Consider the following 26,111-nt stretch of genomic DNA (forward strand, 5'->3'; position numbering starts at 1 on the left):
ATGCCAGACCTACCTTCAGCCTTCCTGCCCCTCCTCCTTCTTTCCAAGTTAGTTGCCCCCGTGACCTTTCGTCACCACCGCTACGATGACCTCGTGCGGACGCTGTACAGGGTGCACAACCAATGCCCGGACATCACGCGGCTCTACAACATCGGGCGCAGCGTGAAGGGGAGGTACCTCTACGTGCTGGAGTTCAGCGACCACCCGGGGATCCATGAGCCCTGTAAGTCTTGAGTAGTTCTGGGGTGTGTTGGAAAACTAACACCTACAAATTCAGAGATGGTAGTTGCGGGCCCAGTGGAGACCTCCATATACAATGCATTACCTCTCTCTCCACCTCAGAAGGCAGGCTATCCTACCTGGACCCTGGGAGATGTGACCCCAGTTCGTTCCTCCTTCCTGAGTTCTGTTTGCTTCAGGGGTAAAGGGTGTCTTCCTTCTGTTCCCTCCACCCTCCCCTCCCTTCCCTCACAACCCTGGGTTTTTTCTCTTATTCCTTCTGTCAGGATTCAACTGCTTGGGAGCGTAGCAGAAATGGTTGACCTCCTAGTTCTCCCGAGGGGTCAGGTACACCTCTTCCAGGAACAGCAGTGAGCCAGCACTGTGTCCTAGAGAGAGTTTGGGGGTTGGGACTGTTGTTTTCTTTTTTGTTAGTTTGCTTCTCTCATCAATACAATCCATGTTTGCTTTGAAAATAATTCGTGACCAGCCAAGTAACATAAGAAAGCCCCATCGCAAACCAACCATCCAAGTGAAAAAAACTAGAAATCACATAAGGAAAAAGTAAGAAGCTGAAGCACAATCCTAACACTCAAGGATAACTATTATTTATGTAGATTGAAATCGCTCCTTCCAGACGTGATACCCAAGCCTACCTTTCAAATGCGTGTGTCTTTTTACAGAACTGGAATCTGACTGTAGCTGTCTCCCTTGGCTCCTCACCTGTGTCTATGAACGCAGATCTAAGGCATCATTCTTTCCTGTGTAATATGCTATTGCCTGGTTTCATTAGCCGCTCACATATCCATGAACATTGATGACGTCTCTAGTCTCTTGTTGCTTTGTTGGTGACATTTGAGTTAGGTCATATGGCTATATCAGTTTCTCCTTCAGACATCAACAGCAAATCTCTTCATCTCCCTCTCACACCCCAGCCCCGCTCTATTCTTCTTTATAACTTGATTTAAATCATTGCACAAGGCTCCCAATGGTCTTCCATCCAAAGACGACCATTGTCTGAACCCGTCTACTCCCAACTTGCTGAGGAGATGCCAGAATCATTTCTTTCGTTATTAATACAGTCTTCTTGTACTCCTGCTTTAAAGGTACAATGAGTGCTGACCATGACAGCTTCAAAATTTTATACCAAGGAAGCTCAAGGAGAACAATGTGATTCCCTGGGGTTAAGGTCTTGCCTAACAAGCCCTTGCTTTTACGCAGATCACGTGCATGCTGTGAAAGTTTAAGGCTGTTGATGGTCTTGATGAAGTTAGCCTCTTAGGCCACACCCCTTTCTTGGGTACTTCCAGCACTCAAGGCTTTCCTTGAGTTGGTGCAGACAATGCTGGCTCTCACTTATCCCTCTTTTCCCCTGAGTTAGCAATTCTTTACTTTGCTCCTTACATTCCTTCATCCTACAAATATTAACTCACCGCCTACTAGATAGAAGGGCTGTAGAGATGGCTCGGCAGTCTAGAGAGCACTTGCTGTTTTTCTAGAGGCCCCAAGTTTGGTTCAAAGCTCCCTGGTGCGCCAAAGGCTTCTCTGGCTGAGGTGGTGTCTAGCAGAATTCTGAAGGTCTCTGGGGGGGGGGGGGACTGGCGGGCTAAGGAAAAAGAAAATGCAGCCCCAGGACTCAGAGCCCAGTTGGCACTGAGGTCAGAGCCAGGTGTTGAGAGCGCTGGGCATCAGGAGCTTGTCTGGGACTTACAAGCAGGTGGACTTTACTTTGAGCAAAGCGAGATGCTGCTGGGGTGTTTTAGGCAGAGGAGTTGTGCGCCCTGACTTAAAGGTGTGGAGGCTAACTGCCATAGCTCCAGGACCAGCTGCCTGCTCTGGGGAACGAAGGGTTGCTTGATTTATTTGTTTGTTTGTTTAACCTTTATTGATTCTTTGTGGATTTCTCATCATGTTCTGATCTCACTTATCTCCCTGTCTGGGTGAATGAAGTTTCGTGGACTGCCCTAACACTCATTTGTTCTTGAGTTATCTGTGCTGGCTTCCCCTGAAAGAGCTGGGTAGCTGTGCCAGTGATAACATTATCCACAGAGCCAAACGATTCCACGTCAGGCCCCTCCTGGCCCTTTACATAAATGTCCTGTTACATCTTAGGTGGGCAGCATGGATGCAGATGGAGCCAGCCACACAGACTCAGGAAGGCTGGGGGTGGGGGGTAGTGTGTGTGACAAAGCCGCAGGTGTGAAGGTGCGAGAGATGGAGCCAAGCTAATCGCTTGTGGCGTTTATTATGGGAAATGGTTGTATCCTGTCTCTATTGAAATTAAAAGCAGAGGGCTTGCTAGTGAGCACCCACTGAACACAACACAATGCTGGGTGAACCAGACAAGAGACTTCTATACCCGCCCGTCTCACATTGCTTTGGGTAATGAAGAGACTAGAGGAGACTAAATAGATTTTCCAAATTTTATTTTACCAAAGACAAAGGCCTGCTCTTTACTATCACAAACATTTCCTTCTAAAAAAGAAAGAAATATGAGAAAGAGACTGGGAGTGGCGCTGCACGCCTTTCTTCCCAGCACTTGGAAGCAGAAGCAGAAGCAGGAGGATCTCTGTGAGGCTGGCCTGGTCTCCATAGCAAGTTTCAGGACAGTCCGGGCTACATGGAGAGAGCCCTGTCTCAAACAGACAAGAAACAAGAAAGAAAGGAGAAAGGAAGGGAGGAAGGGGAGGAAGGAGAGAGGGAGGGAGGGAGGGAGGGAGGGAGGGAGGGAGGGAGGGAGGGAGGAAGGGAGGAAGGAAGGAAGGAAGGAAGGAGAGAGAAGGGTAGAGGGAAAGAAAGGATGCGAAAGAAAAAAGAAAGACAAAAGATGAACGAATTAGCATTAATAAAGTTCGCAAAGACCCCCCATCTGACACGTTCCCCCTTCAAAGACCTACTCCACAAGTTTTCTGTGAAGGTTAGCAATAACGAACATGAAGTTAGTACACTTGGGATTCAATAAATGGTGGTCATTATTAATCCAGGCTTGGATTTCTGTAGTTTTTCCAATTGCAATTTATGAGGAAGGGGCACAGGGGTTGCTGGGAAAGACCTAATGAAAGCCTGAGATTTTTCTTTCCCTTTATTTTGGGAGGGAGTAAGGTGGAGTGACGTGAGACAAAGTCTTGTGAGTCCCCAGGTTAGTCTGGAACTCATTAGGTAGCCAAAGTTGGCCTTGTACCCGCCTTCCCCTTCAAGAGCTGGGTTGTGTTTCTGTTGCCAGTGGAACCGGAAGTCAAGTACGTGGGGAACATGCACGGGAATGAGGTGCTGGGCCGTGAGCTGCTACTGCAGCTGTCGGAGTTCCTCTGTGAGGAGTTCAGGAACCGGAACCCGCGAATCCTGCGCCTCATCCAGGACACACGCATTCATATCCTGCCTTCCATGAACCCCGACGGCTATGAGGTGGCTGCCGCGCAGGTACGCAGTCCAAGGGAGGTGCATTAAAGAGACTGAAGCCATCTTAGGAAATGGGTCAGTTGACAGTGTGTCCCATGTCGCATCGTAAATATCAGTAAAAAGAGGCGGGGGGGGGGGGGGGCGGGGGCGGTGATGGCGCACGCCTTTAATCCCAGCACTCGGGAGGCAGAGGCAGGCGGATCTCTGTAAGTTCGAGGCCAGCCTGGTCTACAAACGGAGTTCCAGGACAGGCTCCAAAAGCTACAGAGAAACCCTGTCTCGAAAAACAAAACAAAACAAAACAAAAAAAAGAGGCGGGCGGGGGGGAATGAGGGAAAGAGGGAGGGAGAGAGAAGGGGGAGAAACAGAGGGTGGAGAGAGGGAGGGAAAAGAGAGGGAGAGAGAGATGGGGGAGAGAAAGAGGGAGGGAGGGAAACAGACAAATAGCTGGGGTGCAGGGAAAGGCAGAAGCTAAAGGTTAAAATGTTAACATCCTTGAAATGCCTTGCTTGTGGTAACTGTGGGCTCTGCTTGAATTCCAGCCTCCTACATCAGTCCAGATAACCTGTAAAATTCTACAGATGGGAGAGGGTGTTACCAAATACCCAGCTTCCTGTACTTTTAGCAGAAAAGCACACACTTTTGCCAGATCTTGGGAAGGGGTTAATTCAAGATGATTCCCGCCCCCACCCCCAACCTATTGAGGCTTTAAACTAAACATGCTAGCCAAAACTAAACATATTAGCCAAATATCCACCACCACCACCACCAAACTGTATTCCCAAACCTTTTTTTAATTTTTATTCTGAGACAGGAACTTGAAAAATTGCCTGGGCTAGACTCGGAACTCATGAAGCAGGTCTCAAGCTTAGGACCCTCCTGACTCAGGAGGTGACTGGGTCACAGCTGCGTCACTAGGCCTGGCACCTGTTTCTCCAGAGCCTGCCTTCTGCTAGTGGGGTGCTCGGCAGGCATTCCAATTCTTTATTCTGGAGTCGTTCTTGCAGTGAGACGCACAGAAGCACGCTGCCTGGCTCTGCCCTTCATTTCCTAACATAGATGCCATGTGCCATCGCGGCTCCCTTTAAACCCTGCGTTGTGGCTGTGGGTCAGAATAACAGGGGAAGGGTTTTTGAAATGTGGGTCCCAGAGCTCAGCTCAGTCTCCCTAATGTCACAGAAAAGCCCAGGCATCTAGCTGCTATCCACACAGCACATGTGTTCTTTTTAAAAAGCTGCATTTACATATCTTACGGAAGGAAGATTAAGGTAAAAGTGTATTTTAAACCTGCTGGAAGCTGCTTGAGCGGAGGCAGATAAGGTGCCTACCAGACCCAGAAGCTGATCCAGTACAAAGCTAACTCAGTCTCACAGTTTCTGCTGAAATGACTGAACACACAGAAAGAGAACCGATGGGAAGCACTGTCAGGCCTGGGCCTTGCATTCCGGAGGAGGGAGAAAGCTAGAGAGGAGGAGAGGGGAATTCCAGCTAGGCTCCTGTCCTGCATTTGCTTTCTCTGTATACAGTGGGAAGCTGGAGAAGCAACTCAGCACTGCCCACATCCTTGCAACAGACAAGATGGAAAAGAGAACAGAAATCCCCTGTGGTCCTCTCCTTGCCTGCTCAGTGTGTTCTTAGTCAGAGGGAAGAGATCTTGAACACGGTTGACTCTGAGAGAGGACCCACTAGGATCTCAGACTCTTCTGTGCAGAGAAAAATTGTCTGCATGGCTGCCCCAGGAGACGCTTAGCCATTTGCAAGGGAGTGGAATAATGGCTGCCTGGTGATTCACATCCTAATCCCCAAACCTATGAAAACGTTATATAGCTTGGGTAGAGAGAATTAAGGTTACAGATAAAACTGAGGTCACTAATCATTTGACACAAAATTACTAGATCTCTTAAGGGAGCCCAGCCACTTTGGGCGTTAGTGTGGAAGAGGGAGGGTAGGGGTGGGAAGGAGAGAAACACTTCAGGTGTTATGCAGCTAGCTCTGAAGATGGAAAAAAGAATCATAAACCTAAAAATGTGAAGGGTTTCTAGAAGCCGTGGAAGTCAGGGAAAGAGGCCCTTAGAGTCTTGCTGGCATCTCACTGTGACACCCAGTTCAGGCTTCTGCGCTCCAGGTGAAAAGCTGCCATGGTTTGTTTATTTGGTTGGTCGGTTGGTTGGTTTTTTGAGATAGGTTTTCTCTGTGTAGCCCTGGATGGGTTTCTCTGTGTAGCCCTGGCTGTCCTGAAACTTGCTCTGTAGACCAGGCTGCCCCCAAACTCATTAAGATCCACTTGCCTCTGCCTCCCAAGTGCTGGGATTAAAGATGTGCTCCACCACCATCCGCTTTAGCGATAGCAATCCATTACACCATTTGTTCTGTTGATGGGAACCTAGGAACCTTCAGCTAAGTAATTTGCTCTTCCTCTTCCTCCTGTTCTTCTTCCTCTCTCACTCCTCCTATTTCCCCTTCTTTCTCATTCTCTTCCTTTTTTTGGACTTTGCTGGAGATGAAATCCAGAAGTTTCACACGTACTAAGTTAACACTCTGACACCAACCACAACCTGTAGCCCAGAAAGCCCTCCTCTGCCAGCCTGATGAGTAGTTGTTCACAAAACCAACCAATGAAGCCCAGTGCTCCTAATAGTGACAGTCAAGAGCTGCACTGCTAAGAACAAGAAGCAGTGAGAAAAATCCCTGCTCAAAAGTCAGAGAAATGTTTGAACTGGAACAGAAATTATGGAGGTAACTTAAGAGAACTTTTTAAAACATAATGTTTTCAGTGCAGTCTAAGATTAAAACACGTAAGCAGGATGCCCATGTGAGCAGGATGCCCATGCAAAATGGGAAGTGCCGAGAATGATAAATATTCTTAAAGAAAATTTGAATGGCATCTCTGACTTGCCAATAGGAAGTGAGGTTCATTCACCTCACTTCCAGGAACAAGTGAGAATTTGAGCTTTACTCACATAGTCTGTAGGACTGTAGTGGACACTAGTCCCTGTCTCCAGGGACACACAAAACAGTTCTAATGATTCTCCCGCATACACATGCACACATGCACAGACCTTTTACCCCCCACTCTGAAACAGGATCTCACATAGCCCAGGCTGGCCTTGAACTTGCTGTGCAGCAAAACATGACCTTGAATCTCTGAACCACGTGCCACCGTGGTATTCTGCGGTGCCAGGGATCGAACAGGGGACTTCGAGAATGCCAGACAAGCACCCGAAACAACTGAGCCCCAGCTGCAGCCCAGCCCTAAGGGGGTTTTAACGCATCTCTATTATACCACTCTGTATTTATTGATGTATTTGTCTGGCTCCCCCAGTGATTGCGAATTCCTAGGAGGTTGGAGCAGTATCTCACTTAGCTCTTTTCTCAGTGTCTGAGGGCAATGGGTTGACAGTGTGTAAGTGAATGGCAGTTGACTAAATGGATGAATGAGTAGGTAGGGGAAACATAAACAAGAAAGCTAAAATCGGAAGTATGAACAGAGAAATTAAGGGATCCAGAAGTTTAAGACTACTCAAAGGAAAAGAATCCTAATATTTCATAATTTGGTTTCATTAGCATATGTTAATTATATGTGTATAAGGGTTTCTTGGTGACATTTTCGTGCATGTTTATAAAGTTGTCTTTTCTACCTCCTGCATGCTACCCAGAGTTTAACTAGGGTTGCTTTTGTGAGCATGGACGAAGGGTCAGTTATTGGAGCACGAGCGTTTGACTTCGGGCTGCACCACTGAAGAACTCCCCAGTATCCATTAACTGTCGACAGTTCTTCAGGGAGGGGGCGGGACCTTGGGAGCCCTTTCTCCCTAGCAACCATTAACTGCTTGTAAATCAGAGAGGGGTGGGGTCTAGGGAATTTTGAAGCGCCCCCTCTTGCACAGGTCGTCCACACACAGCTGCTGTGAGTTCATTAACTCAAAAGCCATGTCATGCCTGGGAGATGACATCCCACTGCCCTCTTACGCTCCACCTCCGCCTCTTCCACGGTGTTCCTGGAGCCTTGGGAGGGTGACAGATGGCCGATCTAAGGCTAAGTCATCAACAGTCACTTATTCTTAGCACTTTGAATGGTTCTCAGTCTCTGTGGTGATGGCTACCCTCTGCAAAAACACACTTCCCTGACCAAAGCACGAATCTAGACAATCATAATCGAAAGCCAGTATTATCGATGCCCTTACAAGAGAAACAAAACCAGGCGGAGGGCTGCACACCTGTGGTCCTGGCATTCAGGAAACGGACGGAGGCAGGAGGATCAGGCTCTAAAGCTCACGGTCATCCTTGCTGTATAGCTGGTTTAAGAACACATAAGCCTTTGTCTCATGAGGGAGGGTGGGAGGGAAGGATTGGGGGATGGATGTACTAGCTACTGTTCTGTTTGGACAAAACACCACCACCAAGGCAACTTCCAAAAGAAAGCATGGAAGGGCTTCCAGTTTCAGAGCCTTGGAATCCGTGATGCCAGAGCAAAGGCTCGTTGGCAGGGGCAGCTGAGAGCTCACATCCTGATCCGAGAGCAGAAGGCAGAGAGACACTGGAAATGGCGGGGGTCTTTTGAAATCTCAAAGTTCACTCCAGTGAAGTACTTTCTCCAGCAAGACCACGCCTCCTAAAACTTCCCAAACAGCCACCAACTGAGGACTAAGTATTTAGAGGCCAGAGACTTATGGGCATCTTTCCAACCACCACAGAGAATATAGAGAAAAAAAAAGGTAAGCAGAAACAGACACACCAGGGAGGCAAGGAAGGCAGGAAACAAGACTTTCTGGTAGACAATCTTGGTTCTAAAAGCTAAGTACAGGCAGGACCAGCAAAGTGGCTCAGCAGGTAAAAGTCACTTGCTGTGAAAGAGTAGGGACCTGAGTTCAATCACTGGAGCTGACATAAGGTTTGGAAGGTGAGAACTGACTCCACAAAGTTGTCCTTTGACCTCAGGAGGCACACTGTGCCCTGCGTGCCCCCGCAATAATAAATAAAATTTAAAGTCAAGGACTGCCTATGACCACAGTAACTAGAAAGGACAAAGCCTTCAGAGAGCATGACCATACTGATGCCTGGGTTTTAAACTTAACCCTTCATGGGGCTGGAGAAATGGCTCAGTGGTTTAGAGCACTGCCTGCTCTTCCAAAGGTCCTGAGTTCAATTCCCGGCAACCACATGGTGGCTCACAGTCATCTGTAATGAGGTCTGGTGTCCTCTTCTGGCCTGCAGACATACACACAGACAGAATATTGTGTACATAATAAATAAATAAATAAATATTAAAAAAAAACTTAACCCTTCAGGTCTCAAAGAGAATTGATGCCATCAACAGCCTCTGGTTTTGTGGTCATTTGTTACAACAGTCCTAAGAAACTGACAGATACGGTGTCACTGCTGGGTGGGTATTCAAAATTCAATGAACCCACACTACTCAAAAATTAAAAAGAGGGAAGTCCCAGTAGGTGCTACATGGGTGAATCTCGAAGACAGATCATGTGACGAATGATCCTACCTACACATGACATGTACAGAGAAAGACAAATCCGCAGAAATAGAATGTGGCTTTTTAGCACCGGGGTGAAAATAAGAAGCCGCTGTGACTGGGAATGAGGTTTATTCTTTGATATACACAAGTATTCTAAAGTTATGATTTCAGGATGACTGTGACTGTGGTGGTGTTTCCCCCACTCTGCTCGCAAACTAAAATGCATTGAGCTGTATTCTTAAAACTCGCGATTCTGTAAAGCAATCTTAGGAGTCACTCCGCTAGAGCTTCCCCAGGATCACCTAGAACTTCATGGCAGTCTACAGTTGAACCACTCAAGGGGGGGCGCTGGATATGTGAAGGGCGATAATAGTACATCATTTCATAAACTAAGTTAGTGTGTTGGCTTAAATGAGACATATCCTTGTCCATAGGCTCGCATATTTGAACCCCTGGTCCCCTGGGTGGTGCTTTGGGGGGAGGGCTTGGAACCTTTAGGAGGTCGAGTCCTGCTAAGGTAAATGTGTTACTGTTGATGCATGTTGAGGATTTATTGATTCGCTCTTTCCTCTTCTCTCCCAATGCTTCCTGTGTGTGATTAAACATGATAAGCCAACTTCCTGCTCCTGCTACCATGCCCTGTGCCATGGTAGCGTGTCAACCAAGCTGAGTTGTGGTAGTGTGTCAACCGTGCCCTGTGTTGTGGTAGCATGTCAACCGTGCCCTGTGTTACGGTAGCATGTCAACCATGCCCTGCTTTCTGGTCCATTATAAACTCACTTTCTCTTTTCTCCCCATTCTCCCTCCCTCCCTCTCTTTCTCTGGAACCATAAGCTAAAATAAAACATTTTTTAAAAATTGATTTTTGTCATAGTATTTCATCACAGAAATAGAAAAGTAGCTAATGTAGTTGGTATCTTTAAAAGTCACACTACACTTTTAAAATACAGGATTCTGTCTTAAATGCTCATCTTTCCTCTCTTCATTTCTGCCAGGGCCCAAGTACATCTGGGTATCTGGTTGGTAGGAACAATGCAAATGGAGTGGACCTGAATCGCAACTTCCCTGACCTCAACACCTATTTCTACTACAACGAGAAGTATGGCGGCCCCAACCACCACTTACCCCTCCCAGACAACTGGAAAAGTCAGGTAGGAGATGGCAACAGACGCCAGTAAATTGCCACTTGGAGTTGCTTACAGAGCCCTCGAGGCAGCAAGTCCCCGCTGGCTGTGCCGGTTGGCAGTGGTGGTGGTAAAGGAGGAGAAGCCTGCACTTGGTGAGTTCTCAGAGCTCTTCCCAAGCCTGTTTCAGTTGGTCACCATAGCACTGGACCGTGAATGTGACAAGTAATAGTAGCCAACATTAGCCCTGTTTGACAGTTACTATGTTTATAGCCCCAATTAAATTCACATAGCTAATAATCGAAGGAATCAGTTGTAGTTGGGATTTTTTTACTCTTTGCTCTTTGGGAACCTACCACCCAATTCCCAAATAAATCACACAGAGATGTTTTCTTACTTATAAAAGGCTGGCCTTACCTTGGCTTGTTTCTTGCCAGCTTTTTAAACTTAAATTATCCCATCTATCTTTTGCGTCTAGACTTTTACCTTTCTCTATTTCTGTATATCTTTCTTTTCTTCTTACTCCATGGCTTGCTGTGTAGCTGGGTGGCTGGCACCTGATGTTCTTCTCTCCTTCTTTTCTTGCTTCCCAGTCTTTTCTTCCCAGATTTATCCTCCTATTTATTCTCCCTGCTTGCCACCCTGGCTGTTCTTTCTCTTGCCTTGCTGTTGGCCATTCAGCTCTTTATCAGACCAATCAGGTGTTTTAGGCAGGCAAAGTAACACAGTTTCACAGAGTTAAACAAATGCAACATAAATGAATTCAACATACCTTTGCATCATTAACCCAATGTTCTAGAGCATAAATGAATGTAACACATCTTAAAATAATATTCCACAAGTCAATATTAAAGCCTAGGCATGAGTTAGGGAGAGGACTCAATTGGTAAAGTCCCTGTCCTAAAGCATGAGGACCTGAGTTTGAACTCAGAACCATGCCAGATAGCTAGATTTAGATCCCATGAGACAGCCCAGTGGGCAAAGTTCCTTCTGCCAAGCCTGAAGACCTGAGTTTGATTCCCAGAACCCACATGGTGGAAGAAAGCTGACTCCTACAAGTTGTCATCTGACCTCAACATCAGGCTGCCATGTACATGTGCCCGTGCACACACACATGCACATGCAAAATAAGCACAATTTTAAAAATGTAAATGTATGGTGGAGAGTGAACAAGAAAGACACCCAACTTCGACCTCTGTCCTCCCTACACATGCACACATACCCTCATGTACACACCCATCCACATGAACATACACAGACCTTCTGACTCATATCCCAACAGTCTTTCTGCTGATCCTGAACTGCTGACAGGAAGCTCCAGCATTCTATAGACAAGTCTCTCCTACTGGTGGTGAATCAGACGTTCACAATGTTAGCTATAGAATGAGGTTCGGGGTGTCTAACTCATGGTTTCTCCTATGTGACTCTTTGCATTTTAAAGCTCCCCTTGCTTCCCTTGTTCTCAATGGAAGACAGCATTTGGCAAGCCCTAGGTAACGTGAAGGTGTGGACCTCCTGTCCACCCGTGTGGTCCTGCTGCTGGGTGGCAGTAACCACTGCCATTGTCAGAGCATCCCTGCCAGCCCTGACTTTTCTCTGGGTGGGATGGTTCCAATGCTCCATTCGTGAATATTCAAGCTTAGAGACTGGGGAGAGGAACGTTCCTGGGTGGATAGGGTCAGTATTCTCCCCTTGAAAACGATGGGGCTGGAGAGATGGCTCGGTGTTAAAAGTCCCACCATCCTTCCGGAGCTCCCACACTGGACAGCTCGCAATCACCTCTAACTCCAGGAACTTCTAATGGCCCGCATCCTGTGGACATACCCCCACACATAATTTAAAATAAAATAAAATCTTTTTAGAAAATGACGTGAAAGTCATATTGACATGTTGGATTTCTGGTTATAGCTGTCATTTTGACTCAGTTAAGTAAGTACAAAAAAAATATGACATGGTCCTATTCAGTGTATCTAGCCAGAGGAATATCATAGGTAATTTTTTATTTCCTGAGGCAAGGTATCATGTAACCTAGGCAGGCCTCAAACTTTTTTATGAGGTTGATCTTGAACGTCTCTTTCTTCAGCTCTGCCTCCACTGATTATGAGCCATGCTCTGAATTTTTAAAAGCTTTGCTTGTCTATTTCTAATTATGTGGGGGTCTGTGTATCTGTGTGGGGGTGTGTACACATTAGCCACAGGTATTCCCAGAGTCCAGAAGAGGGTATCATGTCCCCTGGAGCTGGAGTTAAGGTGGTTGTGGCCTGACATGGGTGCTGGAAACCGAACTTGGGTCCTGTGCTAGCAGCAGGAGCTCTTAACTGCTGAGCCGTCTCTGCAGCCCTGTGTTTTGATTATTAAACTTGTTTCTCTGCATAAGACACGATAATGAACCTCCTACTCAGTCCTCTGCCTAACTCGGAAGAGAAAAGTAATGGTAGAAGCTCTCCTGTGCTCCATGAGGGAAAGGAATGACGGGAAGCTAGCTGACCTTTTGGAACAAGAAGAAAGGGTGCATCAAAGGGCCTGAGCTCTTAGTCCTATAGCCATATGCCATAAAATGACAATTTCTCCAACATAGGTCACATGTACAGCGGTAATCCCTGGTCACATAGCCATGTTAGTTTCTGTAAATTCACTCTGTGACTTTGCACAATGATGAAATCACCAAACATTGCTCAGACACACCCACTCCCACCTGATGTGTCTATTCTGATCGTGTGAAACCCAGCTCTTCAGCCAACCTCTTTGGGGACTGGAAAGACAGGACCTTTAGAACTGACCTTTGGTCTAAGAAGAGCCATTAACTCATTGACCCCAAGAGGTCACCAGACAAGCCTGTCTGTGAGGAGGAAAAGCACTGGCGACTGGATTGTTTGTGCTGCGAGTCAGTGGGGTCACTAGCAAAGTGGTACTCAGTAGAGCTTCGTGTGTCTAGTCTGTGAAATGTAGATATGACCAGAGTGTTACTAAAATGGTGCAGCAGGTGTGTTGGGAGAGGAGGCCTAAGTCATTGCTTCAAGCAAGTGGTTTATATGATTAGAACCGTAAACGTTTTGCAAAGAAGCTCAACCCGTGCTGCACGGATAAACTGGGAAACCTTTGCTCTCTCATTCCCCCTTTCCCCCAGCCTTCTTCCTCCCTCTTCCCCTCTCTTCTCCTTCCTCTCCTCTCCCAAAATTGAGTAAAAAAAAATACAAAGAGTTCCTGCACACTTCCTGTTCCTTCACCGACCCCACCTTCAGCATCATATCCCAGAGTGGTGTGTTAGTTACAGTCTCTGCGCCTACATTGACCTGACCCCAACACTCAGGATCTACAATCTCCAGGCCCACTAGTGATTCCCCTTGGTGTTATAGCGTCCGTGGGTGTGGGCGTACATGCTGGAAGTGTCCACTACTGTCGTATGTGCAGAAGAGTCTCACTACCATGGAGACTCCCTTTGCACCTAGTCCGTGCATCGTAATCTAAGGTCAAAGTTCCTGAGCCCCAGTTTTCATATCTGGGGGCGAGGGGTGAGACTCACTATCCCTGCCAGCCTCTTCCTGACAGGATTTCTCCAATGAACCGCGTGACAACTCAGCCACACCTTGGCTGCCAACTCTCATGTCTTCACAGGTGGAACCCGAGACCCGGGCGGTGATCCAGTGGATTCGTTCCCTAAATTTTGTTCTCTCAGCGAATCTGCATGGCGGGGCTGTGGTGGCCAATTACCCATACGACAAGTCACTTGATCATCGTTTCCGAGGTCCCCACCGTACCTCCAATTCCCCCACGCCAGATGACCAGCTCTTCCAGACGGTATGCCGGATGGCAGCTCATCCCAGCGGGGGAACTTGGGCCTCAGGGGAGGAGATTCAAGTCAGAGACACAGGACCCATAGTGACAAGTCCACAGACAGTCACAGAAAGCAGGGTCTGCTTGGGAGGGGCTGTCTAGTAAGTTACATTTTATTTCGGGTCACAGGACATGAATCTAGGAATGATTAGATAAAAGGAAAACATTTTATAATTGCTGTGATGTGAAGAACAGTTATGCTGGTGGCAAGTGAGAATATGTCTGAAGGCTAATTCCACTGTCCACGAGTTAGTGGAATAAATAGGAATTTTGAGAGAATCTAATTTACATCTTTATGATAATATGCCCATCTTAATGAAAAATAGATTTAACTAATAATACAAAACAATAGAACAGGGGCTGGAGAGATGGGTCTTTAGCTAAGAGTTCTTGCTACTCTTGTAGAAGACCCCAGTTCTGTTCCTAGCATCCATGTTTGTTAGCTCAAAACCACTTCCAGGGGAGCCGACATGTCTGGTCTCCAAGGGCAACTGCACTCACAGGAACTTGTACACACAACAGACACAGACACACCGACACACACACACACACACACACACACACCCTTTTTTAGGATGAATATAGAGAGTTATATATTCATAATATATTTTGTAATTCAGAATCTTTTGCAATAAAATTTACTAAATCATAAAATATGAATGTATCTATAGATAATATTAGTAATGTTTATAATTTATCAATGAATTACAGAGAATGACACTAATTTGCTAGGCAGTAAATTGATACATTTTTCCTCCAGTAATAACATTTTGTCTACTATTATAAAAAAAAAATAACGATCAGGCATGGTGATGCATCACCTTTAATCCCAGCACCTAGGGAGGCATTTCTAGGCCAGCTAGGGAAATATGTCTCAAAAAAACAAAACAACAAAAGCATTAAAAAGTCATGGGGATCATAGAGTCTAAGCATGCGCATCTCTTTCCAGCACACATCTTTTAGCTGTCATTGAATTCATCTAGAAAATGGTCCAACTGAAAGGGCCTCCTGTATGATCTGCTGCTATCCCTCTCTCTGCATGTGACAGACTTATCCCCGAGAAAGTGGAAACCAGAATACAGGGCTCCTCGCAGCAATTGCAGCATCTGGAAGCTGAGGCAGGATTGATTTCAAAGGCAGCCTGGACAACAGAGTGAGACCCTGTTTCAAAAAACTCAACAGAGAGGGAGAGGCAAAGAAGGACTGTAGAATTCCCAACTGCAGTTCAGATACATAAATGCTCACTTACATAAATGCATGTACACTCATATTCACACATACTTGCACATACACACATGCATGCACACCACCACCACCTCGTCACCTCCTCTGTCTCTGATCACACTTCCTTGCACTGAAGCATATAATGTATTTGGTGTCATTGTAGCCTCTTGGCGTCCCCCTAGTTAGGCTCAGCCAGAGCTGTGTGAGTTGGGATTGCTTGCAGTCATTTTCTGCCCTTTCTCCAGCTGGCCAAGGTCTACTCCTATGCCCATGGCTGGATGCACCAAGGCTGGAACTGTGGCGATTACTTCCCAGACGGCATCACCAACGGGGCGTCCTGGTACTCTCTCAGCAAGGGTAAGTGGAGTTCTGGGAAAGCCATTGCTTTCTCCTCAGGAACTCATAGGGAATACTATAGAATTTTGCACCATGGCGGGTGGGGCGGGTGGAGAAACGGAGAGCTCCCCAGCTGGCATTTAATCGCCTATTTGTGATCCTAACAGACCAAGGAGGTGATAATGTGTGGGGTTGTCCAGCTAGTGTTTTATGCCCTTATCTGCTGGGGCATAGGAGGAAAATGAGACCGAGCGGTGATGGGTGTGATCTCTGAGATTAAATGGGCTTGGAATTCATCTTCTTTGTGCACCAGCTATGTGGCTTCAGGCTAATTGCATGGCCCCTCTGTGCTTTGGTTTTTCTTGTCTCTAATTCCGATAACACACTAGCCTCATAATTTTGATACTTTAAGTAAAGCAGTTGAAATACCTGGCTTCTAAATGCTCTGTTTTCATTTTTTTTTTATTTTTTATTTTTTTTAAATTTTTTTTAAATTTATTTATTTATTTATTTTTTGGTTTTTCGAGACAGGGTTTCTCTGTGGTTTTGGAGCTTGTCCTGGAACTAGCTCGTGTAGACCAGGCTGGTCTCGAACTCACAGACATCCGCCTGCCTCTGCCTCCCGAGTGCTGGGATTAAAGGCGTGTGCCACCACCACCCAGCTTAAATGCTCTGTTTTCAAAAGCAGCTCAGAGGCAAGCTTCAGACAGCAGCAGGTGAGCCAAGGGGCTTGCCCCCTTGGTGGCTGCTCTCTCTACTGGGGCTATCAGCTACCCACAGCAGGAACTTGCATGGGCATTGGCCATCGATAACAAAAGATAGGGAGAGCTAGCAGGGGGTTCACATGGTCCCATTTCTCCACCCCGTTTCTACCTCTTCCCTGAACCTGCCTGGGACCAGCTTGTGCTGTGAACCTTGCACCGTCAGGACAGGGAAGAGGCTGGAGCAGGAGCTGGGTGCATAGAGGAGTTGTTCACATCCATCTTTCCCATACTCTCACATCCAAGCCACCCGTATTGATGAGGGCTGAGCTGATGTTTGGTCCTAGGGAGAGTGGAGAGGAGAAAAACCATGGCATCACTGGGTTACTGAGAAATTAAGACTGTGGCCCCAAACCAACTTGATGAACACACCAGGAAGATTCAGTTAGATTCTATTTCTTTAACTTTGTATTGGGAAACCAGCCTCTCCACCCCCAAATCAGAATTGTTAGATACGCTTTTTCAAATCATGATTGTTTTCTCTCCTTCCCACCTTCCCTGTCCTCTGAGAAAGCATGGCCTGTGCCTCCTCAGGAATTCTCTACTCTGAAGCAAACTGGCTCGATCTCTAGATTAACTAAGTTAATTACATCAATCACAATAATTGTCTCGGGGGCTGGAGAGATGGCTTAGTGGTTAAGAGCATTGCCTGCTCTTCCAAAGGTCCTGAGTTCAATTCCCAGCAACCACATGGTGGCTCACAACCATCTGTAATGAGGTCTGGTGCCCTCTTCTGGCCTGCAGGCATATACAGACACAATATATTGTATACGTAATAAATAAATAAATATTTAAAAAAAAAACAAAAAACAATAATTGTCTCAGCGTGTGGTATCTGACCCTGCATCAACAGTACCCCTTGGGAAGTTAGACATACAACACATATGAGACCGGAGGAACAGCTCTGTGTAGGATAAGAGTTAACAGATGTCAGGAGGTAGAAGAGAAGGTGATGGAGATGTAGCAGAGAAATTGGGGTGGGGTGACTGTGGGCGCTCCACACAAAGACCCGCTCCGGGCTCTTTCCCTAGGAATGCAAGACTTCAATTATCTCCACACCAACTGCTTTGAGATCACTCTAGAGCTGAGCTGCAACAAGTTCCCCCGGCAGGAGGAGCTGCCACGGGAGTGGCTGGGTAACCGGGAAGCCTTAATCCAGTTCTTGGAACAGGTAAGATCTCATTTTTTGACTCTTGTGGTTGCAGGAGAGGTGTTTCCAATGGCGGCTGGGGTTGCCATGGACGCAGGCCTGGCCCTGGCTCTGACTCAGTGTCCTAGAGCACTGCTGTCTATCCAAGCTTTACTGAGAGCCAGGGGTTCTGAGTAGACAAGCATGTCTCTATCTGTACGGAACTGCCCTTCTAACGAGCACAGGCAATAAACAAAACAAAGTAAGTTCTGTAAAGTGTTGGAAAGAGGAATGCTATGCAGAAAGCCGTGTGGTAGCGGGGACTCTTAAACCAAGAGTCCAAGGAGCGGAGGGGCACAGGCAGGCCAGGTGTCGAGAGCAGGGCAGGGTCCTCCAAAGTAGATAGGTGAGAAAAGCCGAGCTGTACATCTGAAAGCATGCCCAGGGTCACCAGCCACAGGGGCTGCCATGCCCAGTGTCACCAACCACAGGGGCCTCCATGCCCAGGGTCACCAGCCACAGGGGCTGCCATGCCCAGGGTCACCAGCCACAGGGGCTGCCATGCCCAGGGTCACCAGCCACAGGGGCTGCCACAGCCAGGGTCACCAACCACAGGGGCTGCCACAGCCAGGGTCACCAGCCACAGGGGCTGCCATGCCCAGGGTCACCAGCCACAGGGGCTGCCACAGCCAGGGTCGCCAACCACAGGGGCTGTCACAGCCAGGGTCGCCAACCACAGGGGGCAGCCACTCACATGCACTGGAGCAGCTTCTGTTAAAAACAGGAATGACGGCTTAGGAGGAGGTAGAGAAACTGGACCCCATGAGCACAGCTGCTGGGAGTGGAAAGTTATGTGAAAGCAATGGGACAGCGCTTCCGAAAAACTGAAAATCAGCTGAAGTTTAGCTCAGTGATAAAGTGCTTGCTTAGCATGAGAGAGACCCAGAGTTGGGTCTCCAGAGCCACAAAGGAAACAGCAAGTAAAATAAAATTATCCCAAAGAAGTGGAATCAAATAGACAGACAGACAGGAAGGAAGGAAGGAAGGAAGGAAGGAAGGAAGGAAGGAAGGAAGGAAGGAAGGAAGGAAGGAAGGAAGGAAGGAAGGAAGGAAGGAAGGAAGGAAGGAAGGAAGGAAAATTACTCAGCCTTCAAAACAAAGTAAGCTCTGACACATACCTTAGCATGGATGGACCGTGAGGACATTATGCTAAGGGAAATAAGCCAGCCACAAGCACGTATATTATGCGACTCCATTTGTTTAGATACAGTTCTTAAAATCAGAGAGAAAGAATGCAGAATGGTGGCTGGGACAGAGGAGCAGAAGGTGGGGGTGCAAGTGGCGCAGCTCTGAGGGGAAGGTATTCTGGCATGGGATACCACCAAGGAATACCACAAGGTCATACCTCATACAAGAAATTCATTGGGAGAGATCCAAGAGAGTGGCTACCTCTGCTCAGGTGGGAAGCAGCAGGGAACTGAGAGAAAGGCAGAGTTATATAGGGTTTCTTGGGGGTGGAGTTTTCCATGGTGGGTATTGGTGGGATTTCAAGTCCTGAGCTTGGGGCAAGCCCAGGGATTGGTGGGTTTTCAAAACCCAGAAGTGATTGATGGAAAGTTACTATTTAAGTTCCAGTGTTGTCAGATGAAGAGACTTCCGGAAATGAGTCGTCATGCTGGGCACACATTACAATGTATTTGATAAAATGGACCGTACAGTTCACAGTATGAGGATTTTACCACAATTCATTTTAAAGGTGTGTGTGTGTGTGTGTGTGTGTGTGTGTGTGTGTGTAGGTGAAATCGGAAGACAAGTTGTGGGAGGGAGTCTGTTCTCTCCTTCTACCATCCGGGTCCTGGGATCAGATTCAGGTTACCAGGCTCGGCAGCAAACACCTTTAACCACTATGCCACCTCAACAGCCCTTATGACAATTTAAAGTTTTTTTTTTTTTAATATAAGCAAAATTCAAGATCAGACCACCAGGAACTGGAGCAATGGCTCAGTAGTTGAGCACACTGGCTGCTCTTTCAGAAGAGCTGAGTTTGGCTTCCAGCACCCTCATGGTGGCTCACAATAATTGGTGACCAACCCATGGTGACTCTAGTCCCAGGGAATCTGAGACCCTCTTCGGGCACCAGGCAAGCACATGGTGCGCAGACACACATGCAGGCAAAATACCCAAACCCATAAAATTAATAAAAAATGTAAAAAGCTTAGATTAGCAGATCTGGAATGGAGGCAGATCTGAGGAACAAGGCAGAGGGTACCTGTCATACCAGCGCGGGAGCCTAAAGCCTTCTGAGTTGGGCTCTAAGAAGGAAGGCACATGATGTCTGAGAGTCTAGCAGACTCAATTCATCTACCGAAAAGAGATTATGGGGTTGGGGGGACAGTGAAAGCCAGCTCTGGAGGCTGCTGCCATGGCGTTAGTGGAGACGGACCGCCCACCACACAACTGTTCTAACCGCTGTTGTTCACTGTCTCCTGCAGGTCCACCAGGGCATCAAGGGCATGGTGCTCGATGAGAACTCTAACAACCTCACAGGGGCTGTCATTTCTGTCACTGGGATCAATCATGATGTCACTTCAGGTAGGTAGGTACTGAAGGATGGCTCCTTCAATAGAACTGGGGACCGGTTGTGAGCCAGAGAGACCAGCCATCAAGGACACAGGGGGGAGGCCCTGCGGGAAGGGAGGATGCTGGATATGGGAACAAAACAGGCGCTGCATCAAGCAGCCAAAGTTAACGAAATTCTCTCACTTCTGTCTGGAGCGAGCAGGCTCTGAGAGCGGTGAGCATCGGTGCAAATGGAGCTCCTAGTCAGAGTTTAGGGATCACTGTGGAGAGAGTCTTATTGGGAGTATTTCTGGCCTTGACGATATTAATTAATATTGACAGTGTGGAATAGGCTGAGAAGGATGATGGCACTCATGTTTAGTCTGCCCTCTGGCTCAGGCGTTTTCCACATGTCCGTTCATGAAAAGCTGGTCAATTAGATTCCTCCTACAGTCTTGATCTCGGGTGAGGTCATCAGTGGAAGATAATCTTGCACTGACCTAGAGCCTGCTAGAAGGGTACTGTCTTGATTTCTTTTGCTGGTGCTATGATAAAGTACTCTGAAAAAATAAGCACCTTAGGGGAGAAAAGGGCTTAGTCTGGCTCACACTTCCAGGGTCTAGTCCATCTATAATCAGGAAACAGAGTGACGAATGTGTACACGTGAGGACCCGACTCTTTGTCTTCGCTCGCACAGCCCAGGATCCCAGCCAGGGAATGATGCCGTTCACAGTGGGTGAGCAGTCTCACCTCAGTTAACACAGTCAAGATAATTCCTTATGGGCCTCCCCAGAAGCTCATCCTAGGTGATTCTAGATTCTGTCGAGGGACAGTGAATGCCAACAGGTACAGAATCATCTCATGGAAGAATAGTATCGCCAAGTCCCCAGCTGAGTCCAACCGCTCACCACTCAGGAGTTTCTATTTCATGGATGTTGGTGCTACCCACTTCTCAAAACAACCTCCTTAACTACCGAGCAGGCATCTCATAGCTCGTGCTGCCTGTCCAGGCTGGATGAAATCTTCCTGCCCTGGAAGGAGGTCTCAGAGCCTCTTCAGTGGCAGACGCCTTTAAGGAAAAGGCAATGTTCTAAAAGAATTCTGTCACCTCAATCTGGCCGGGAACCGGGAATCTTCCAGCCCAGCAGCTGCATACAGGACCGTGTACAGATCAGACCTCAGCAACTTTCCCAGGGGGCACAGGCTTCTGGTTCTCACCCATTTAAGCAAGGGTGGGAAGGTCTGTAAAAACATCAGAGCCACTAAGAACAGCTACCTCAGAGAGGCCCCATTTTCAGCATCCATTATGCAAAATAGAAGTCACTCCTCTTGTCAGTGACATCGCTGTGCTACTTAGCAGAGCACCTGGTGTTAGTTACGGGTGGAGACAGCCTCTTTGAAGAAGTGTCTAGAATGGAGCTTTTGTAACACAATTGCTAATCACCCTTGAGTGTAAGCCCCCAGTTAAGATAATGACAGTTTCTGGATATACCCTAAACTGTTCAATGTGTGTATAATAACACACTGTGTTGCTAAAGTATTTCAAAGTAAATTACAGGGCCAGGGTGCAGCTTGGTAAAGGACTTGTCTAGCATGCAAGACGCTCTGGATTCACTCCCAGCACCGAATGAGCTAGGCATGGGGGCACATACCTGTAATCCTAGCATTTGGGAGCACGCAAGGGCATCCTTGGCTACGGTGTGAAGTTAAGACCAAGCTGGAATGCATGAGATCCAGCACCACACAAATTAGGCATCGTAACGCATACCTGTAATCCTAAACTGGGGAGGTCGAGGCAGAAAGGTCATATATTTGAGGCCATCCTTGGGCAATATAGCTAGTTTGGGACCTATATATAAGACCCTGTCTTTTTAAAAATGCATTAAAAACAATATTCTCTGGCCAGCATGGTGGTATACCCTGTAATGCCAACACTCAGAAGGCTGAGGAAGGAAGATCATGAATTTGAGGTCAGACTGCATAGTAACTTTGATGCTAGTTTGGGCCACATGAAACCCTGCTGTCTCACCACAGAGAGGAGGTGGGAGACAGGGAGAAGAGAAAAGTAAGATGCTCAGGCCAGACCGTTAGTGATCGTTTAGTCTCTCACAGGTGTAACATTCCTGGGCGCATCCCCCAGGATTGTTTGTTAGTACAGATTGTGCACCGCTCAGCTTTTCCAGGGCCTCGGTTCAGCTTCGGGAGAACCCACAGTTCTTCAGGACAGTCGGTTTCTCTCTTTGACAGCTCTTTACCACAGTTGTTTCTGCTTCTCTCTGGTGAAATCCGCCTCCATTCAGCTTTAGGCATGGGGTACTATTTCTTCGAACAGAAGCTCTTTCTTCGCAATGGTTTTTCAAATGTCAGAGGGCTTGAAGTTTTCTTATCAGGCAGAATATTAACAGACATTTCCACCTTTTCTCTTTCCTGGCGTCTTTTAGTGAGCATGTGTCTGTATGACAGATTTCATCATGCTTCGAGAAAGAAAGAAAAAAAAAACAAAAAACAGGCTCGTGGTCAGGTCAGACCCCAGATAGCTTTCACAGCCAGGTTCTTTCTGAAGTTTCTGAAGTAGGTTTGAAGTCAGCTGGTTGAGTTACATCCTTCTGACATTTAGGTGAGCATGGAGATTACTTCCGTCTGCTGCTTCCGGGGACTTATACTGTCACCGCCAAGGCACCAGGGTACGACCCCCAAACAGTGACTGTGACCGTGGGGCCTGCGGGACCAACACTGGTGAGTCTGGCTGAGCCAAATGTAACCTTATCTGTAAATGTCATGCAGTATCTTAAACAGCCCCGTTGCTGGGTTCCCCCTGACTTTCCTGATTTGTCTCTTTGGCACAGCCTGTCTCTCTTATTCTGCTTCTTACTCTGTATATTAGTGCTAACACTTCTTTCTCAAGGATTGCAAAGACAAAGCACAGGTCTGGTCAGTAAGAACTGGGGCACTGAGGATGCCCCAGGCAACCGTGATTGCTTCTTTCAATGTCATTAGCAGGGTCCACCACTAGGTGGCGATCTGCAAGCCGTCTGTGCCCTGTGATCTCGGGCTCACTTTCCCTTTGCTGCCACCAAGGACCAGCCACCTCCAATTCTCAACTCTCTACAGCTCTCATTTATAGGTAGGATGAGAAGCAAAGAACCATTGACTCAGAGCCTCGAACATTTCCCTGTCGATCATATTACACCAGAACCTCAGAACATTAAGGGGCCATGAATGTCAGCCCTCCATGCCCTCAGGTGGCTCATATATTTGAATATAGTACACAGTGCCTTTTGGGTAGTTTCTGGGCATCAGATACTATATAAGATCTTCCAGGAATTATCCATTTTAACCTTCACGAATACCTGTGAGTAACTGTACAGTATCACACAGTGGGTGGATGGAGGAGGTAGGAATCACCTCCTAATGTGTCTCAAGGACTCACTCTATGCTCCCTGCCTGTGCGCAGAACCCTATAAGCCACAAAACAAAGAGAGCTTCAGGTCCTTTAAAATTCTCCCAAAACTTACAGATCATTGCTCCCCCCCCCGAAAAAAAAAAGCATCTCCTACATATTCACATATTCTCTCTCTCTCTCTCTCTCTCTCTCTGTGATTTATATGATGTGTATGAGTATGTGTTGGGAGGATAGGGCGTGGACATGCCACGGCACTTGCACGGCAGTCCGAGGATGATTTTGAGTGTCAGTCCTTGCCTGCCACCTTCTCTGAGGCAGTGTGTGTCTTTGACGTCCGCTGCACAGTATGTGTGCTCCAGGCTAGCTAGCCTGGGATGCTCCACCTCTGCCTCCAGCCTTGCTGCAGGGTCACTGGGATTAGTCTTGCTTTAAGTGGCTTGTGGGGATTCAAACTCGGGCCTTCGCTCTGGCGTGTGATTTATACTGACAGCCATGGCCCTCCATTACACAGAACCCGATTTCCCAGCCAGCAGTCCCCTTTCTTCCCCATTGCACCCTAAAATTAAACACCAGCAGCAGCCACACACATAAACCGTGAGCTGTAGGCAAGCCTGTTCACTGCCAGATGTAAACAGCTCCAAGGCCTCTCGAGTTAAGCTTATTTTGAAGTGGCTCACCCCGTATCCTTTACATAAACCAGTGTGCCCATTCCCTGTGTCAGGTGTGACCCAGAGGCACAGTCTGTCGTTTGACAGCAGCCACTGCCAGTCTGTTGACTGATCGCACTAGCGCTGCTTCGCTTCCATTTGAATCTTAGAGCAGTTAGCCACTTTCCCCAGGGAAGAAAAAAGAAACATGTTTATTAAAGGGTTTTCATCTCACAATTAAGAGGATTAAAATCTCTCCCAGGGCCCAGAATTCTCTGCTGTCGCCACATCCCTGCAGATGGTGGAGCCTTTCTTTCTCCTCTGCCCCTTCCTCCTCTTGTGGCCTATCTCCTCTCTTCTCTTCCTTTCCCGGGTTTATGTATTTACTAAATGGAAAGTAGGAAATGGTCTCACACAGTTGTCGCCGAGTCCCCTCCCCTTTACAGAGTGAGCAGAAAACCTGGCTATGGATTTTTATGGAAGAGGCAGGAAACTCAGGGCGTGTTTTTAACTCCCTGCTGTTTCAATAGTTCAAGCTATTACAAGAAGGGATTGCCAGGGAAGCCCTAGGGGAGTGCAGTTAGGACTTGGTGTCACACCCTCCTCTTCTGCTGCCTGGGCTGGCTCTACAGGCACACCCAGTGCCCCACGCCCACTGTCCCCCACCGAGTCCACAGCATCTTTCCATATGTGTTCCATGGCTAGAGAATAGTTGTACACAGCCCTTAGATCGCACCGATGCCCATGTAATCTTGGGCTTAAGAATTCAGGAGGAGCCGGGCGGTGGTGGCGCACGCCTTTAATCCCAGCACTTGGGAGGCAGAGGCAGGCGGATCTCTGTGAGTTCGAGGCCAGCCTGGTCTACAAAGGGAGTTCCAGGACAGGCTCCAAAAGCTACAGAGAAACCCTGTCTCGAAAAAATAAAAAAAAAACAAAACAAAAAAAAACAAAAAAAAAAACAAAAAAAAAAAAACTTAAAAAAAAAAAAAAAAAAAAAAAAAAAAGAATTCAGGAGGATATGGTAATGCATACCTTTAATCCCAGCACTCAGGAGACAGAGGCAGGTGGATCTCTGTGAGTTCTAGGTCAGCCTGGTCTACAAAGCAAGTTATGAGTAGCTGGGACTACATAGTGAGACCCTATCTCAGAAAGAAAAAAAAAGATCTAGCCAGGAAATCTCTGTCACCTCTTTTATCCCTAGTGCCAAGCAGTGCCACAGAAGGTTGAGACACTCATCGACGTGTATGGGCATAGTACCCGTGACTCATGCAGCCACTAGGAGGAAATAGAGATTAAGATGGCTTCCATCATCACCCTTGCCCTAAGCAGGGTATAAGCAAAACTGTGATTGCAGGTGTAGATAGGATTTTTTGCTACTATTTAGTCCATCCAGCCACACACTTCATGCCATTGGTGGTTGGTTCTGCACTACTCTTTTGGGAAATACTTGCCAAGTCTGTAGTACCTACCATTAGAACCTGGTGTGATGGGGGAAGAGTCCAAATGGGCGCTTAGCTTCTGCTTTGTCCTTGCAGGTCAACTTCCAACTCAATCGAAGCACATCTCAGGTGCACCCTGTTCAGAAAGCTCCCGGCCGAGGACAGGGAAGCAGGCCAAAGCAGTCCCGGATACCCAAAAAGAAAGACACAGCAACAAAGAGGCATCGAGGCCCTGCCTGAAGCCCAGCACCCAGGCCACACACAGCAAGGCCAGGTCCCTGCTCTCAGATCCGGTAGCCACACTTCTCCCTTATTATCTGGGACATATTCAGACACAGGCACATTCAGAACAGTTCCAAGTGTGTCTGTCTGTCCCGGAGCAAGCCTTCCCTAGGCCAGCCAGCATTAAAGGAGTTGGAACCTTCCGGAAACTGGTGCCCCACTCTGCATGCCTCCAGCAGGGTTCTGGAGACCTTCTTCCTGGGAGTTTGGTTTGGGTCCCATGCCAGTAAGCACTGCATGCTGAGACAGCTTCCAGCTGGCCGTCCATCTGTCTCCAGAGTCCAG

General features: G+C 47.4%; 1 protein-coding gene across 1 annotated transcript; it reads left to right on the top strand.

Moving 5' to 3' along the window:
- Cpn1 (carboxypeptidase N subunit 1) lies at window positions 1-25,784 on the top strand. The gene is made up of 9 exons (XM_057779620.1): window positions 1-223; window positions 3,443-3,639; window positions 10,084-10,239; window positions 13,828-14,010; window positions 15,516-15,627; window positions 17,399-17,538; window positions 19,989-20,088; window positions 22,673-22,791; window positions 25,641-25,784. The coding sequence occupies exons 1-9, from the start codon at window positions 1-3 to the stop codon at window positions 25,782-25,784; spliced, it is 1,374 nt and encodes a 457-aa protein (XP_057635603.1).
- Window positions 25,785-26,111: the final 327 nt, after the last annotated feature.

The sequence above is a fragment of the Chionomys nivalis genome, chromosome 8 (genome assembly GCF_950005125.1).
Source record: "Chionomys nivalis chromosome 8, mChiNiv1.1, whole genome shotgun sequence".
In the NCBI taxonomy this organism is placed as follows: Eukaryota; Metazoa; Chordata; class Mammalia; order Rodentia; family Cricetidae; genus Chionomys; species Chionomys nivalis.

What these genes read in the sequence shown, in the direction of transcription:
- Cpn1 (XM_057779620.1), top strand. Translation starts at nt 1, where the DNA reads ATGCCAGACCTACCTTCAGCCTTCCTGCCCCTCCTCCTTCTTTCCAAG. An exon ending in ATGAGGTGGCTGCCGCGCAG is followed by an intron (nt 3,640 to 10,083) that starts GTACGCAGTCCA and finishes CATTTCTGCCAG; the next exon opens with GGCCCAAGTACATCTGGGTA. An exon ending in CTGGTACTCTCTCAGCAAGG is followed by an intron (nt 15,628 to 17,398) that starts GTAAGTGGAGTT and finishes CTCTTTCCCTAG; the next exon opens with GAATGCAAGACTTCAATTAT.